At 37.9% G+C, this 16,497-nt stretch overlaps 1 protein-coding gene across 2 annotated transcripts in view; it reads right to left on the reverse strand.

Moving 5' to 3' along the window:
* LOC145988681 (PAX3- and PAX7-binding protein 1) overlaps nucleotides 1-15,509 on the reverse strand; it is a 70,361-nt gene extending 54,852 nt beyond the window's left edge. For both annotated transcript variants that reach the window (XM_083123756.1, XM_083123755.1), the window contains exons 1-2: nucleotides 15,221-15,509; nucleotides 8,732-8,862 (exon numbers count right to left, since the gene is read on the reverse strand). In XM_083123756.1, the coding sequence (XP_082979882.1) occupies nucleotides 8,732-8,862; nucleotides 15,221-15,440 (351 nt within the window). In that variant the 5' untranslated portion in view covers nucleotides 15,441-15,509. The remainder of the gene's footprint in view (nucleotides 1-8,731; nucleotides 8,863-15,220) is intronic.
* Between the last annotated feature and the right edge of the window lie 988 nt (nucleotides 15,510-16,497).

Raw genomic sequence — 16,497 nt, forward strand, 5'->3', positions numbered from 1 at the left:
ATAGCTGCTAAACATGGTCACAGAACAAGCCTTGTGTAGTGGTTCTCAACTGTTGTGAAACCAGAGCATGGTAAAATCATTTAATAAGGTTACGCCCTACTCAAAAATTTTACACCTTTCTAATTTTTTTAACTTTGTACAAGGGTTGATCAAATGAAAAGGTACAAAACGACACTGTCAGTGTAAATTAATACTTTATTCAAAGTATCCTCCATAGGCCTGAGCACATTGATCCCATTGATGAACGAGCCAAATGATTCCTTTTTCCCAGAATTCCCTTGGCCGTGACGCGACCCAGTCCTTCACAGCATCCTTGAGTTCATCGTCCGAGGTGAAGCACTTTCCTTTGAGATGCTTTTTCAGGGGACCAAACACATGGAAGTCACAGGGGGATAAGTCCAGACTGTAGGGCAGATGGTCTAGCTGCTCCCACTTGAACCTGGCCAGTTCCGCGTGTGTGACCCTGGTCTCGGGTCATCAAGAAAACTCTCACGGCCTGCACGAAAACGGGCACTCCATTTCCTCACTGATTTGCCAGACACACAGTCTTCCCCGTAAACGTTCACCATCCGGCGATGAATATCGGCCGGTTTAACACCTTCCGCTGTCAGAAAACGGGTAACGCCTCGCTGCTCCTCAACAGTCGAATTTGCCAATGTTAACGCCATCCTGTCCGAACACGCACTGCCGCGTCACTTGGACGGCGCTCTGTATCGGAGCCTCTGCTCTCTCCTGTGCATGCGCGTTCCCCTGCATGCTCCGATGCCACGTGGCGACTCCAATCGCACCCCTACATATCACGCTACGTTCTCCCATCACGGCATCGGTATAATATAAACGATTCAGTTGTTACGACGTTTCGCACCTTTTCATTTGATCAACCCTTGTACATTAATATGCACCACTGAAATTAAATATTAATAAATAAATTATGCCATATGGTACATGTTTTTGCTTGTTGAAAAATATAAAATTGGGCCTCAAATAGTTGGCAATCACTGGATCTAATGAACTTTCATAGCCTGATACCTGATCACAGCCCAGCAGTTGAGAAACACCACCCTAGTACACTGTGGCCCTAAAACTGAGGCTGAAACTGAAATAGATTGGCCAAAAACGACCCAAAAAAAGATACATAACTTTCTTTTTAAATTTGGCTTTCTGTCAGTAAAATTTTATTAAGTCGACTTCACGTTCATTTTGATTGGACCTACAACAGTATTCACAATAATAAGTTACTTTGGGCTATAAGTCTCCTTGTAGTAGCATACTGATCTTAATGATTTAATGGAGTATATGCACATGTATACCCTGTCCCAGTTAACTGTAGAGCAGGGGCACGCATATCGGCAGAGAAGGAGGATACCCGAGTGGTGAAAGCGGAGCGTTGCCAACCTTACAGTCCTGACCGTACATGTACGGACATACAGTCCAGGCCTTAGTCCGTACGCTAAATGTACGACTTGTCAAAATTTGCTCTTGCAGTTTTATGCCTAATATTTCCCTAAGAAATTCTTACACCAATCGTGCGGACCTGGAGATAAAAATACGATCCGTTTGCCATGTGCATTCGGTATTATCCTTTTCAAAAGTTTGCAACGCTTACAGAGAGAACAGGTAACTCCTGTTGTCCATTATACAATCCCGTATCTCTCACTGTTTATTGGTGGAGCCGTCTCACGTCACTACTTGCGCAGACTTTTTCTCGTTCACCTGGTCTACAGTTAGCTGGTACAGAGTTTAGATTTGCATACGTATTGTGAATAGTAAAGTTTTCAATTGTCCTGAAAATTCTAATAGTTTAATATAAGGTGAGGCAGTCAAACAGGAAGATTTAAAAAATTCACAAAAAATAGAGAAAGCAAATATTAGTTAATTTATAAACATGAATGTACTGTACATGAGTTGAAATTGCTAGTGTGCCTGAAAAATGTTCATTTTTTTTAATATGGTGTCAGTAAGATGGCATCCTTGGTTTTGCACACATTGTCGGAGTCTCAGAGTAAATCTGCCCATGACGTTATGCTGACATATTGGTAACCTTCATTCCTGCCTGTCCTCTATGACTACGACCCAGATGAAGAAACTCTTTTCCAGCAAGATCGTGCAACTAGCTATACTGCCAGTGTGTCTATGGATGTGCTTAGACTCGCATTTCATGGTCGTCTCATCAGCACATTCAGCGATATTACGTGGCCTGCCTGTTCAACCGATTTGGCGGCTCCTGACTTTTTCCATTGGGGTTACCTCAAATCCAAAGTATTCAAGGACAACCCTCCAGGAACCAGGGATAATTTGAAGGAGCGAATTCGGCAAGAGATCCACAACATTCCGTTGGAGATGCTACGAAGCGTCATAGGCGGATTTACTCTGAGATGCCATCTTACTGACACCATATTAAAAAAATGAACATTTTTCAGGAACACTAGTACTTTCAACTCATGTACAGTACATTCATGTTCAAAAATTTACTAATATTTGCTCTCTATTTTTTGTGAATTTTTTAAATCTTCCCGTTTGACTGCATCACCCTATATTAACATTAGCGTCCTTTTTATAACATCAATGGCACAAACACATGTGAAAGTTTGTTTTAAGTTCATTTTATACTCTGAAAGGCTAATCAAGACTGGTCCTACAGTTTTAAAATGGAATCCGAATCATTATGCCATATGTCTCCACTGAGGATCAAACCTGGTACTCCTTGATTACAAGAGAACCTCTTACCACTATGCATTGGGTAGACACATACACAAACTCACATACAGCAAAAACAAATTAATAACTACCGGGTGTTCAAAAAGTAATGCAACTGAGACTTTGAACATACATAACTTTTGTGGAAACATTACAGAAGAAACTGATTCTCTGCAGTGTGGAGAAAAAGTTACTAAGATGTAAAAAAGTTTTTGTACGAAGTAATGGAGTTCATTGTCAAAATTTTCGATGTGTGTCGATGGTTCCTCTACCATGTATTTATGAAACTGGCAAAATAACGTTATTTTTTTATGCATTCTATGTGTTAAAGACGATGATGTTATTTATGGCATTTCATAAAAAAAAGTCAAAATTATGAAGTGTACTGGCAACATTAGACTTGTCAAAGGGCAGTAGCAAGTGTGTCCGACATCTGGCTATGCTATGGAAAAAAAAAACATCCATATTCAATTTTATTTCAAGGGTAGGCTCAGGATAAAAAAAAAACCTGTAAGTACTATGATAGGGTGACATATTTATAATTTTATTCCAAGGGTAGGCACATGATATTTTTTATAGATAAAAGATGTACATCAACAGGAGTCAAGTTATTACATAAATGCATCTCTTTACCTTCCTGAAGTTCTTATACTTGAAGAATTAAATATATCTGAGCGCATCTGAATCATCATATGAAATTATTATGTAGTGCATATATACTACACTTAATTGCATTTTTTGGATGATTTTTACACAAACATTAAAGTTAACTTTTTTAAATCAGTATTTTTGAAGATCATAAAGCTTTCATAAAAAAATATTTTCCTGTGGAATTTCAACCTCAGACTGGGAATCTTGCATTTGCAGTCTAGTGCCAAAAATATGTTTCTTTACTTTTCGTGATCCTCATTTACCACCAAAATCAAATCAACTTCTTCAGTACAGGTGCTGGATATCTATACTGAATTTGGAAGTAGTTATAGTTTATACTGCTATTTAAGTGCACATGAATTCAATATCTAAAATAGCCATTAGACCAAGGAGGCAAGTGACATGAGTCTCTAGGAAACCAATCTTTAGAAATAAATAGAACATTTTGAACCAAAGCAATACAACAATGATGTGCATCATGTTGCTTCATTCTGTTACTAGCACATGCACGATGAATGCCTTCTCCGTGTTCTCACAGGAACTCTACATGCATTTTCCCTGAGATTTCCTGAATCCTCAAATTTTTCCCAGAGTAGTCAATGCACACTATATTACTGTTTAAAATTTATTTTCCATTTCCCCTTCAAAGCCATACCTACCACACCTTCTTTATTATTATTAGAAATGGGGCAGGATAATCAGAACTGTATGGGGTTTTGGCCGATGTAGGCATATCAGTGTATCAGTAATACAGTATTACCAATAAATTTACCAATTAAATATATTTATAAATAGCCTGTAATTTAGTGAAATATTCCACCATTGTGTTGCAACGTGCCACCACTCGTAACTCCAGGGTATAGAGATCCGAATTGACAACACACCGCTCCTTACTCTGGCTGGTCAGTTGGAAGCACCAGTTCTCACCTAGGGATCGGGATTAAGATGATCCACATTCCTCCAGGAAGGAAACCACCGAATTGCAACACGTGACAGAAAATAAAATTCAAATACTTTACAATTAAAATGTCCAAAATCTTTAATCACGAATCGAGCGCGTACATACTGATTCACTCGAGTTAAAATTATAATTTGTTGGGTCATGCACGCTCGTAGGCAGTGATAAGCAACTTATTTAACACGAGAGTTTGCGCACCGCCTTCACAGTTAATAGCAAGACCTCAACTGCCTACCTCAAGCGCGAGGCGCAGCATAGCAGATTGTTCTATCTTACAATAATACAAACTCATAATATAAAATAACACAAGGAAAACTGATAATTTATATAACACATCAATGTTAATTAGCGAAAGTAAGCTAAAGTTCAGGTTGGCAACAATTAAAAATGCCAACGTGGAAGTTTTTACATCGCCAAAAACACGTATCGTGGTTCCCCCACTCCTAACATAAACAACCAATAGGAAAACGATATTTTATTGAAAATGAGGGAAAAATACTTTGCTATAAAATTACAATATTAAACTATATAGAAATAACTAAACTGATTTTATAAAATAATTCATATTTGCCCTTGCACATAAAAAGGTAAAGGGTTCCCCTGTGCATAGCACCACGCCATGAAGGCGTATAGGGGGTGTGGGGGTAACGCCCCACACTTTCTTGATCCGGTCGTGAGTGGGGGTGATGTGATCAGCATCACGCCCCTGACCGCCTTTACCCCCCAGGGTTTCCCCCAGGTACCCATGTTATTCGACGCTGGGTGGGCGCCGGGGCCGCTTTCATCGTTAGAAAAGTTCCCGGATTTGAACCGGCCGGGGATCGAACCCGGGACCTTTAGCATGGTAGTCAGACGCGTTACCGACTGAGCCACCGCGGCCACCCTTGCACATAAAAATGATTAAATAAAGATTTAGTTTATAACGAAGACAAGTTACTTCAATCTTATCGATATTAAGAAGAAATGTATTTAACTTGTGCTTAAACAACAAAATTTGTGTGAAAGATAGTAATAATCCTAGCCATTTTGGATTTGAAAAACAATGAAAACGTTGCATATATTATTTGGGATAATTATTAGCCTATAAATTCTGAATAAATGTTGCAAAAATACACGAATAATATTATAACACAAGATAAAATGTAAATATATACATGAATTATGAAAACAATTAAGTATAAATAATTTAATCCAAGTTCTTAACTTGAAAGTATTCGAATAAGATAAATGCCAATATATGACTGAAATCTGCCTAACATGGCGGTCATTACAGTGTTATTATTTTATGAATAAAAACACATAATTCATGGTTTTGTTACAGTAAATGTTTAAAATACGCAGTTGGTGTTTAAAAGGCAAAACTCATTGCAATCATGTATTAACCTTTAGAAGTCCGAGCGGGTTTTCGAAAGTCCCTCAATGGCCACTGCCTTTGCGTGCGATTTTTAAATTTTTACTTATTTCAGAAAAAACGTTATATCTCTGAGACTATTTGAGCAATCTACTTCGGGTAACTTTTGTTTTGCAGCTAGAACATCAGGGCATGCAACCGTGCAGGAATCAAAATGCCAAAGAGAATGAGAGGGGTTGGGTGGGCCGCGGGCCCCAACTTTCAATGAAAAAATCATAAAAATGGGATTTTTTTCACATATTCGATAATGTAATGTACCCAGGAACATGACATGAGTTTCATTCGGTTGAGAAGGACCATTCTTGGAAAATAAGGCTAAAGTTTGCCTCCCCTTCCCAAAATAGCGGGGAAAGTTATAACATTTTTTGTCAAATAAGTGTACAAATTTAAAATTCGCGCCAGCTTCCATATGTAACTTTGGAGTCTGGGGGAAGGGGGGTCCTGGTTGGGTGGGTTTTCTTCCACATGACATTTCAAAGTTTTATCTCAACATCTGTCAGCATTTACAACCTCACACACAAGTATGAAGGTCCTAAAAGCACATGAAATTTTTAATCAGCATGATGGTCCACTAGTGGACCATTGGCGAACTACAGCTATATTTTCGATGGTCCAAAGGTTAAGTAGGCGAATGAACTGTACATGTTCTTCTATGAATATTTTTAATGTTATATTTTATTAGTATTTATTTATCGGCATCGATAAATTTTGTATCAGTAGTTTATCACTATCATCAAAAATGTCATATCAGTTCACTTTCTGATACCAATAACAAAAGCAATTCAAAAATAAAATGATAAAAAAAAGGTAAAGTGCTCCCCTGTGCATAGCACCATGCCATGAAGGTGTATAGGGGGTGTGGGGGTAACGCCCCACACTTTCTTGATCCGCTTGTGACTGGGGGTGATGTGATCAGCATCACGCCCCTAACCACTTTTACCCCCCCCCCCCCGGCCAGGGTTTCCCCCAGGTACCCATTATTCGACACTGGGTGGGCACCGGGGCCGCTTCCAACGTTAGAAAAGTTCCTGGATTTGAACCGGCCGGGGATCGAACCCGGGACCTTTAGCATGGTAGTCAGACGCATTACCAACTGAGCCACCGCAGCCACTAAATGAAATAAAATGACATCTCTGAATATAATTAAGGACTACGGTTTCAGGTTTTTGTGGTAGTTAAACACACATGTTTTGAAATTGAATTGTAGTGCACAAAATAACATTTCTAACAGATTGTATATAGAACAAATATTTCCACAAGTTTGAGAAACAGAAGTTTACAAATGGGTAGGCTTACCATATTTTTTTTGGGTCTAACCCAGGACATATTGGCGATCAACTCATTACTGCTGAATTTCAAGGTTTTTTTACAAAAATAAATTGAAATTACTTAAAAGCCTTAACATTCTCCACAACTCTAAGTATTGGATACTAGAATTATGAAAATTTTCTACACTTAAGAAGAATTTTTGTTCCTGAACATAACTATTTTCTTTTAGTGCATAGTAATTCTTTGGCAGAAGATGGTATAAATTTATGGGTTTTTCTTTCCTGAAGTTGACAAATTAATTAAGAATATGTCTGAAATGCTTCTGTTGCTGTGATAGAATTAGCTTCCAATTTCAAAACTACATTATTAAATAACTGCAGAGGACCATACAAAAATTTCAAATACAATCACTTTCTAGATTTTCAAAAAAATCAAATAGTAATTTTGGGCATTTGTCACAAGACGGGAAGTATGATTTTAGCCCATCAAGAATGGCAAGAATTTTTTCTATTGCAGGCAACAAACCAAGGAAACTTGTGCTGCTATGGGATAATACTTTCTTGTTAACATTAAATACACACTTACTTTTGCCCATTGCCAAATGCAAAGCCCTTGTAAATAGTTATAATTATCAAAAACGTGCAGATGAGTTACTTCACACCATTGCAAGACCACCAAGATGCTCACGGAAGTACGGAAACAGAACTGGTCGGAAGTCGATATCTCGAAGAAAGAAAAGGTATAATTGATCGATCCTTGCTGGTCATAAATCATGACCATCATAAATATTCAATACTGGTAGCTATTTTCATGTTCAGATTCTCAAAACCCTGGACATTTTGCAATCCCGGACATCACCCCGGACAGCACTAAAAAAAACAGGACTGTCCAGGCTAATCCCGGACGTATGGCAAGCCTACAAATGGGCACAATATTGATTAATCTGTAATGCAAAATAAACATGTATCTCAAGCCTATATCTTCAAAGTAGATTGTGTAAAGCAAGTTATTGGAAGTTGTACTTATCATCAACAGGCAGAACATATTCTAGTCCTTCAAGTGCACTTCATAGCGACTCATCGATTAATTAGTTGATTTTTCCCTGAGATTTTTATTTATGGGCATGTTGCTTGTGACTTTGATGTGAAACCCCATATCACTTTAGTCTGAAAGTTCCCCTCCAAAAAAAAGAGATGTAAACAATTATATTTTCCAGGGGTTCCCCAAAATATGAGGAAAGGGGGAATAGAGAGATGTTACAGCTACAGTAATGTTTACAAGGAGGATCTGAACTTAAAACTTTCACTACAATAAGCACCCTTGATAGACAACAGCACAGACCTAGAATCTGATACCTTGAAGGACAGAAAATGCTGCATGTGCAAGGAAAAATGATGCCAATACTGCAGGACAAACTTTTACTTCGTAACTAATAGGAAGCATTCCCCCCAAACATAAATCTTTAATGACACTTTTAGCCTGATTAAACACCATACTTATGTCGCCACTAAGTCACACGAACATGAACATATGGTTGAGCAAAGAAATAGCTCCTCTATTCTTAATTTTACAAATCAAGCTTAAGCTGTATGCATTCTAAACTTATAGTTTTTTCTCATTCGTTCAAGTCAAACACTATAATCCTTATTCTCTCTTTGAATACTTCTCCCTTCCCAATACAATTTTGTCATTGCTTGCTATAAGTGTGCACACACACAATCAAACCTACATCACCAATCACTTACCTTTGAAATTACAGGATCAACATCAGTTTGATCACCTTTATCATCTTTTTTCTTCTTCCTCTCTTTATCCAAAATTTTTGTAATTTTCTTGCTCTGTGGTGTCTTCCTGACTTGAAAAATTTCTCCATCTCCTTAAAAAACACAAACAAAAGGCTGTGAATAATATCTCTTGCATCTAACACTTACAGTTTATATTAAAAAATATTATTTAGTGTATCATATATATGAATTAGTTCATGTACCTTATTCCATGAAAATATTAAGCTTGCTGCAAAGTTGAAATACATTTCTTGTGAACAAATTTGCTTCAATGGTAAAACACATTTTTCATACATACTGAGTCAAATTAATGCAAATTTAATATTTGCAACATTTTAAATTTTGAAGTGAATTTTAAATTGTGCACAAAATTGTGAAGAACACAGCAAGTATTGTGTAATTTTAAATATGCCAGTTTAATGAGTTTGATAACTTTCAGGCAGGCTGCTATGAATTTTATTAGTGACGATTGATATACATAATGACCAATACAGTGCAAGTTATTTCGTATTCCCCCCTCACAATTTTTCCAACACACTGATTCCTTACAAAATGTTGAGCCCCAACCGAAAAAAAACAGGTTATATTGCTATGTGGGCATACTACAGTGTCCAAAAAGTCACGCAATAGAGTTTTTGAACATAATTGCAATAATTTTCGATTTGTGTCAATGGTCTGTGTGGGTATATGTCAAACTGATAAAACAACAATAAATTATTATGCATTTTATGGATTACAGACAATTTCATAAAAAAAAAGTATGTCTTTGCGAAATTACGAGGTGTACTGGCAACATTGGTCATGTCAGAAGTCGGAAACAAGTGTGCCCAACATCTAGCTATGTTATTCAGTCAATACCAGGATGAAATAAAAGATTTGAAATCCATGTAGGTTAGGTTTTTGTGATAAACAAATGGCTGTTAGCAAATATGTACATATGGAAGTAATCGGTAATTGTATTGAAGGTTTGATGATTTTTCATAAGTTTTATAGAAGTATTAAGAAGTGCATCAGATATACTGGAAGTGATTAGGGGGTAAATTTGAAGCATAAAAATACAATTAGCACAAACAAAAGCTTCAAGTATTATTTACTGGAGAAATGATTTCAAACGTAGCTTACACGAAAAACGGTGCTTGGTTTTCAGCCATCTCAGACTGTGAATAAGACAAGGGTCTTTTATGCTGGAAACCAGATATTATGTTATCGGGTGTTGGGAATCTTTTATGGATGTCATTTTAATGCTAAGAGGTCCAACCTAACGGTGGAAGCACTTGGCAATGTAATACCTATTTGCACTACACACAAATGTGAAGTAGACACCAAGAGTCCATATCTAAGACAACAGTAAACAAATGGTTCCTTGCAAACAAAGAAATATAAAGGGTGAACAGAAACTATAGGGACAAACTTCAGGAAGTGATACCTGACAGGTAAAGAAACAAAAAAGTTCATATCAACACTATGTTCGGAAATGGACGGTGAGCCTGCAATAAAGCAATCAGGGTTTCGAAGTGGAGTGAGGAGCGTACTAAAGGAGCGCTCCGGAGCGACTTCGAAGCGTCATTTCTACTCCGCTCCTCGCTCCGGAGCGGAGCGTGGTATGACAGCACTCCGATCCGGAGCGGAGTGGTTCGACTTTTTGAGAGACACGCTCCGCTCCGGAGTGGAGCGTGATACAACAGCACTCCGCTCCGGAGCGGAGCGTGGTGCTTTTGACAGCACGCTCCGATCCGGTAAAGGTTTGTTTTTACACGAATGCTGTAATGCAACTATGAATAATGGGAATGTGCACATTAAAGCCGACTTCCGTGACGGAGTGGTTATAGTAGAACCACATGGAAAAGAGCCTGCAGTCCTGTTTCCACGTACTCTAGTTGTTTGTCTGTATGATCGCCCCCGCTTGGAGGGGAGGGACAGAGTGGATCATGCTTCCTTTTGACCCTAGTGGAACGGGTGAAGGGAGGTGCGCGGGGACTTTTGGCCGTAGCTTTTGTGTTTGTGGTCGCTCTACAGCACAGCACCCTATGACGTCAGGGATCCGTGGGGTGGTTCAAATCCCGGCATGGGCTTGTACAGGGTCAACGAAGTTAGTAATAAGTTTGTTATATACACTTGTATGTTGAATTGTATCTTCTGCAAATATCCTGTATAAAGAAACAAACTGCCGGAGTACTAAGTGAGGCGAGTGTACAATCTTTGTGTGTATCGTTCATCAATTTAATCATAACATCGATCATCCCATCTTCGCGATTAGCCAAAAGCAACAAAGAAGAGAAGTAAAATGAACTAAATCAATCAATCAATCATGCACATTAAACATTGGTAAAACAATACAAGAATGTTGTTTTGGCTCGAGAGAGAGAGAGAGAGAGAGAGAGAGAGAGAGAGAGAGAGAGAGAGAGAGAGAGAGAGAGAGAGAGAGAGAGAGCTAGCTATAGTACGTAAATTGTTCATTTAATGTAAGTTGAAATATGAATTACGTAAATAGTATTTCTGTATTGAGATGTACTATTTTGTATTGTGACTCTTAGATATAAGAGTTTGAATGTTATGTGTTGAATGGGTTACGAATAATTTCAAGCAATCAGTTTTTCTGCTTTGCGGATTTGTCCGACCCACCTCCCCCATACAACAGACAGCTTCGTTTTGTGCCGTATTTCGTGTTCCTTGCAGGTGACTCTGTGCAGTCGGCTAGCGCATTGGTCTTGTGGCCATTTCAAGAGGGAAGGAAGTTGAAACTGGTACATAGCTTGTTTGTGTGTGCTTTCGGGGTTGAGAACTTCGTTTGCTGCACTGTACGTTGCGTTCGACGTATCCATAGAGACATCGCCTTTGCTACACAGATCCAGTGTTGCCAGTTGTATTAGAATTATGCTACACCAATTCTGGCTAGATTGTTCTCTTTTAAAAAATATTACTTGCGCGTGTTGTTCTTCTCTTCACAAAGAAGCATTTAAAAGCTGTGTTCTCTTGTATCATTACATGCATATTATGTGTGCTTGTCAACGGTGATGTATGGACATTTAATAAAATTTTTAACGCCGCTGATACATGGACGTCTTCAGGATTTTTTCCAGGAAGGGACAAGCAAGATATTTTTCCAAGGGAGGGGGGCAGAATGAGGCAGAATTTCCCCAAAATAGTATTACTCCCTTTAAAAAAATTCTACAGTTTGAAGTTATCATGTTCCTGCAACGCCCTTGCAATAATTAACATATATTACTGTGACTGAAATGAAATTATATGCGTGAAATATAAACTTTTTGATTGACTTTCATTTCCCGGTGGCATGGCCCCCCCCTTCCGGACGTCCATGCGAATGGAGAAATCATTCCAACCAGTATCGGTTAATGGAATTATAAGGTGACTAGATTTGTTAAATCAATATACAAGAACAAAAAAGAAAAATCCGTAATTGTTAATTCGATGCATTATAAGCCACGAGAATCATGGAAGATCTAGTATACTGTAATAATGAATTGAAGGAAACCATGCCGAGTTTTTATTTATAGTTTACCTGTTCAAGTAGGAATGGAAAGGTGCACAAAAAGAATTACAAAAATGTATGTAAAAGAAAACCAAGTATTTCGGTCAAGTTATTTCTATAATTGTAATCAACAATGACCAATTGTCCTTTCAACTAACTATAAGTTTCGATTTGTCTTTTCCAGACTATTACCTTTGCCTTGCCTTTAATCGTATATTTCTCATGATCCGTAATTTTAAACAAATCCTAGATAAGTCGGTAAAAAAATAGGACACCGGAACTATGGAAAAGAAATATACTGTGATAGAGAAACAAACACAAAGGAAACACCAATGACGTTATGACACCATGGGTCAAACCAACACCATTTGTCGTTGAGAGCTGAACTCACATCCACGAACTCGCTGAAATATTCCCATGGAATTCGTTATTCGTCTAATATTGAATACCCAATGATGCTTTCTGTTATGTAATAGACATTTATGAAGTGCCAGATTTCAGAAAACACACACACACATACGTAAAAGATATGCATAAGAGGTTGTTCATTTGGAAATGAATTTCCAAGTTGTATTTTTATGCTCTTGTGAATAGATGTAAAGGAAAGTGAAGTCTCTTATTGTTAAACAGAATTACAAATGTATATTTGCTTGAGGATTAATTTATCACAATATACATTGCAATTATACATTCAACATACGTTGAAACAATGCCTTTTGTTATGGACTTCAGGTGGATTTAAGACTCAACAATACGCTATCGAGAATAGACCTACAGTTTAAATCCTACCTAAAGTGGGATTCGAGCCACTATGTCCCTCCACCGGGTATCGATCCCAGTGCCCCTTCATTACAAGGAGACGTTGTTACCACTATGTTATAGGGGTACAGGGCGCTACATTTTTTTCCAGTACACATTTATCTATTCTCTCATTATCATCGTCGCGATTAGCCTAAATTCAAAGCTAAGTAACAAAAATCAAATCAAATGCCATCAGTGAGGAAGGAACGTATTTCTCGCAGCCCTGTTTTTCAAAATGAAACCATAAAATTCAGGACATGACTATCCAAGTAGATAATATTACATTTTGTGTTTATCACAGTTATTAAGGTTTATACATCTTGTTTCGACTTATCTGCTGACTACACATTGTTCATTACTGAAAACTTGCTTTCAGTTTGCTGTGTATAACGTACTCAATACAAAAAAGTATTAATTTTATACGTATACGTTTTCTGGCTTTCTAGACTCAGAAAGTTAAATATAGCAACATTCCATTCGTTGTTTTTCCAAAATTTTTGCAATTTTCTTATAACCACCATGCCTATTTCCAGGTTACTGCTTACAAACTTGAAATGTTAGATATGGCAACCAGACATTTTGTAATGTTTGCAGTAGTATACGTATGTAACCATTAAATACGTATTTCAGCTTCCTGCCTTTAAAATTGGGAAAAAGAATCGATATGACAACCCTGTATTTCATACTATTTAAATTCCCCTGTTCGGCTGTATACAAACAACATTCCGATTTTCGACTACCAGTACACATTACATGGCATGACTTTCATCCATGTTACAACAGGTGTTCAAAGTGGCCTCCATGGAATGCAATGAAATCGTTCTCCAGGAAACATGCAGTAAGTAATCACTAAGACTCTAAACAGAGTTCCCATGTGAACTTGAAACGTATTTTCCCTGAGCTTTACAGAATCTTCAATTTTTTCCAGAGTAGTCAATGCACAGTGCATTATTGTTTATTTTTTTTTACAATAGCCTCTATTTCCCCCTCATAGCCATAACACCACCACCACCTCCTTCTTCTTCTTCTTATTATTATTATTAGAGTTGAGATGGACTAGCTGATCGATTTAAAACTGTTGGGTGCTTCGGCATTTGTGGCCATTTTGCACCCTTCTAAGAGTACAGGGAAAATCCTCTTCTCTAAAAACCCTAACCTTAACATTAAACAATTCAAAAATGAGTGTAAAGAGACCTCTTTGAAAGGTTAAAATTGTAAGTTGTAAAGGGACTTCCACAGGACAAACACGAAATTTAAAAAAGGCAAGGATAGTCGAAAAACTTCTTCAGAAACAGTGTAAAAGGCCCACTCTTCTCAAAAATGATAAAAACTTTGGTAAAACACTATCATCATTTACCAACATGGATGGATGATAAATTGTTGAGAAGGTTCTCTGTGCGAGGGTCATCCTTTACAGCAAAATGGCAATGCGTGAGACGGTTGTGTCAGATTCGAAGCAGAGTTAAGGTGACTTATTCTCGGCGAGCGAGAGAACAAGAACAAGGTGAGCGAGAAGGTCGCAACCTGCATCAGCAGACTTGGCAATAGCATCAGCTCCTTCGTTCCCCTTGATGCCAACATGACTGGGGACCCAGCAGAAGCAAACTAATTGTTACTCTATTGGTACAGGCATATCTGTCTCCGTAATAGCCCCACGAACCATTCACAGTAAGGTTAGGTTAGGTTCTGTTAGGTTAGACAAACATAGTTAAAATTGTCATGTTCTGGGAAAACAATGGCGTCGTTGGAAACACTGACCGGGGGTTACGTCATCGAACGCATGGAACATTTGGTTCACATAGTAGAAGGTAATGGAGGTAAGAGCTTTTGTGCATCGCAGAGACATTAATGTCGAAAAATACATGTTTTACCGGCCGAATAAATTGAACGAAGGGAGAAAACACTTTCACGACCTTTCAAAAGTCTACAAAAACTCAGTTCCGTAAGTACTTTCTCCTGTAAAATTGAAGAAATGTGTTTTGCCTATATCAAACTGTTACCAAACACAGATTAAATAGCAAAATAGTACAAGAAAACATATGTGGGCTGTGTATCATTCGGACATCAAGTTCCTTTCAAAAGGCTACTTGAAAGGTTTAATTTTTATGTGACCGATAAAAAGATGTTCAACCCTTTAATTATAACGACAAAATACTTACCCTCGTTGAGATCCTCTTCAAAACTCAGAGGTGCATGCTTCCGTCTTTCTTTCTTTTTCTCCTTCAGTTTGGCTATGTTGCTTTGCAGTTGCGCTATGTCTTCATCATCATCATCCGGATTCGTTCCCTTTTCTCCAATTTCTGAACCATTCTCTTCTTCCTCAGAAATTCCTACTGCTCTTCTCCTAATATTCTTCTTCGGTTTCTTAAATAACGACATGTGTACACTGCCTATCACAATTCAGACCAACAAAATTGCCCACGAACCTATCATAAAACATCAATACGGCGAATTCGCGAATTTATATCAATATCTCCGACCAGAACGAACATAGGACGAACAAAAGACGAAGAAGAACAGTAACATTGACTTTCTTCTTCTTCTTCTATTCCTAATCCATTCTTTTCAATAGGTACCTTTTTTTAATGGTTACCACCTTTTTAATCAGCGTAAGGGTAATAATATATTAATCTTATTAATACAGCGGTTACGTAAGTAATAGTACGCTAAAGTGAGGACGAGAAAAGAATTAATCTACCTGCCTTTTCTTTTGGATGAGGGGACAGGTAACGTAACTAAATATTCATTAAAAATGAGCAATTCTACAATTTGGTTGGTATGTTCGCAATGGTTCACACACACTACGCTCCGTGACTACGCTACGCAACTTTCCATGACCATGGACGACTGCACGCGTTGGCGTCCTTACTGGATTGACGAATGTTCGCCTTTTTCAAACTGACAATGAATTAAGGAAAACGCATGGCATATTATGAATGAATATGTGCGAGAATAGAGGAAGTAGCATGGGAATACTGAGCTTCATATTCTTGAACGAGCCAGTCCATTGCAAAATAGGCTCCTTTGTTTCCCTTCGGAAATGTCAAAAATCGCTCGCCCAAATGAAAATTTTATCTTGGGCCTTCCATTTTTATGTAAATATGTGTGAAGTTATTTAACTCCTATAAAGGATTGTAAGAATAAGAATTATAAACAGAATATGATAAATTCTCGGCAGGGACGTCGTTAGGGGGGCGGGGAGGCTCTGGCCCTCCCGAAACGTTCACGTGGCCCCGGCAAACTTTTCTACATTTTCTGAAAATTTTACTTTCATGACAAATATTGCAAAATAGTTTTTCAGTATTTTTTTCTTTTAGTTAGAAACACTGTTCTTAATTTTAGTGGCACGAACCCAAAACCACATTTCTTTCTCGTTTTCCTGGTTCTAGCTATAGTGGATGTCAGTGTAGGAACCTAGAACCACTAGAACTTCGTT

This window comes from Lepisma saccharinum, chromosome 6, assembly GCF_977018435.1.
Source record: "Lepisma saccharinum chromosome 6, izLepSacc3.1, whole genome shotgun sequence".
Taxonomy (NCBI): Eukaryota; Metazoa; Arthropoda; class Insecta; order Zygentoma; family Lepismatidae; genus Lepisma; species Lepisma saccharinum.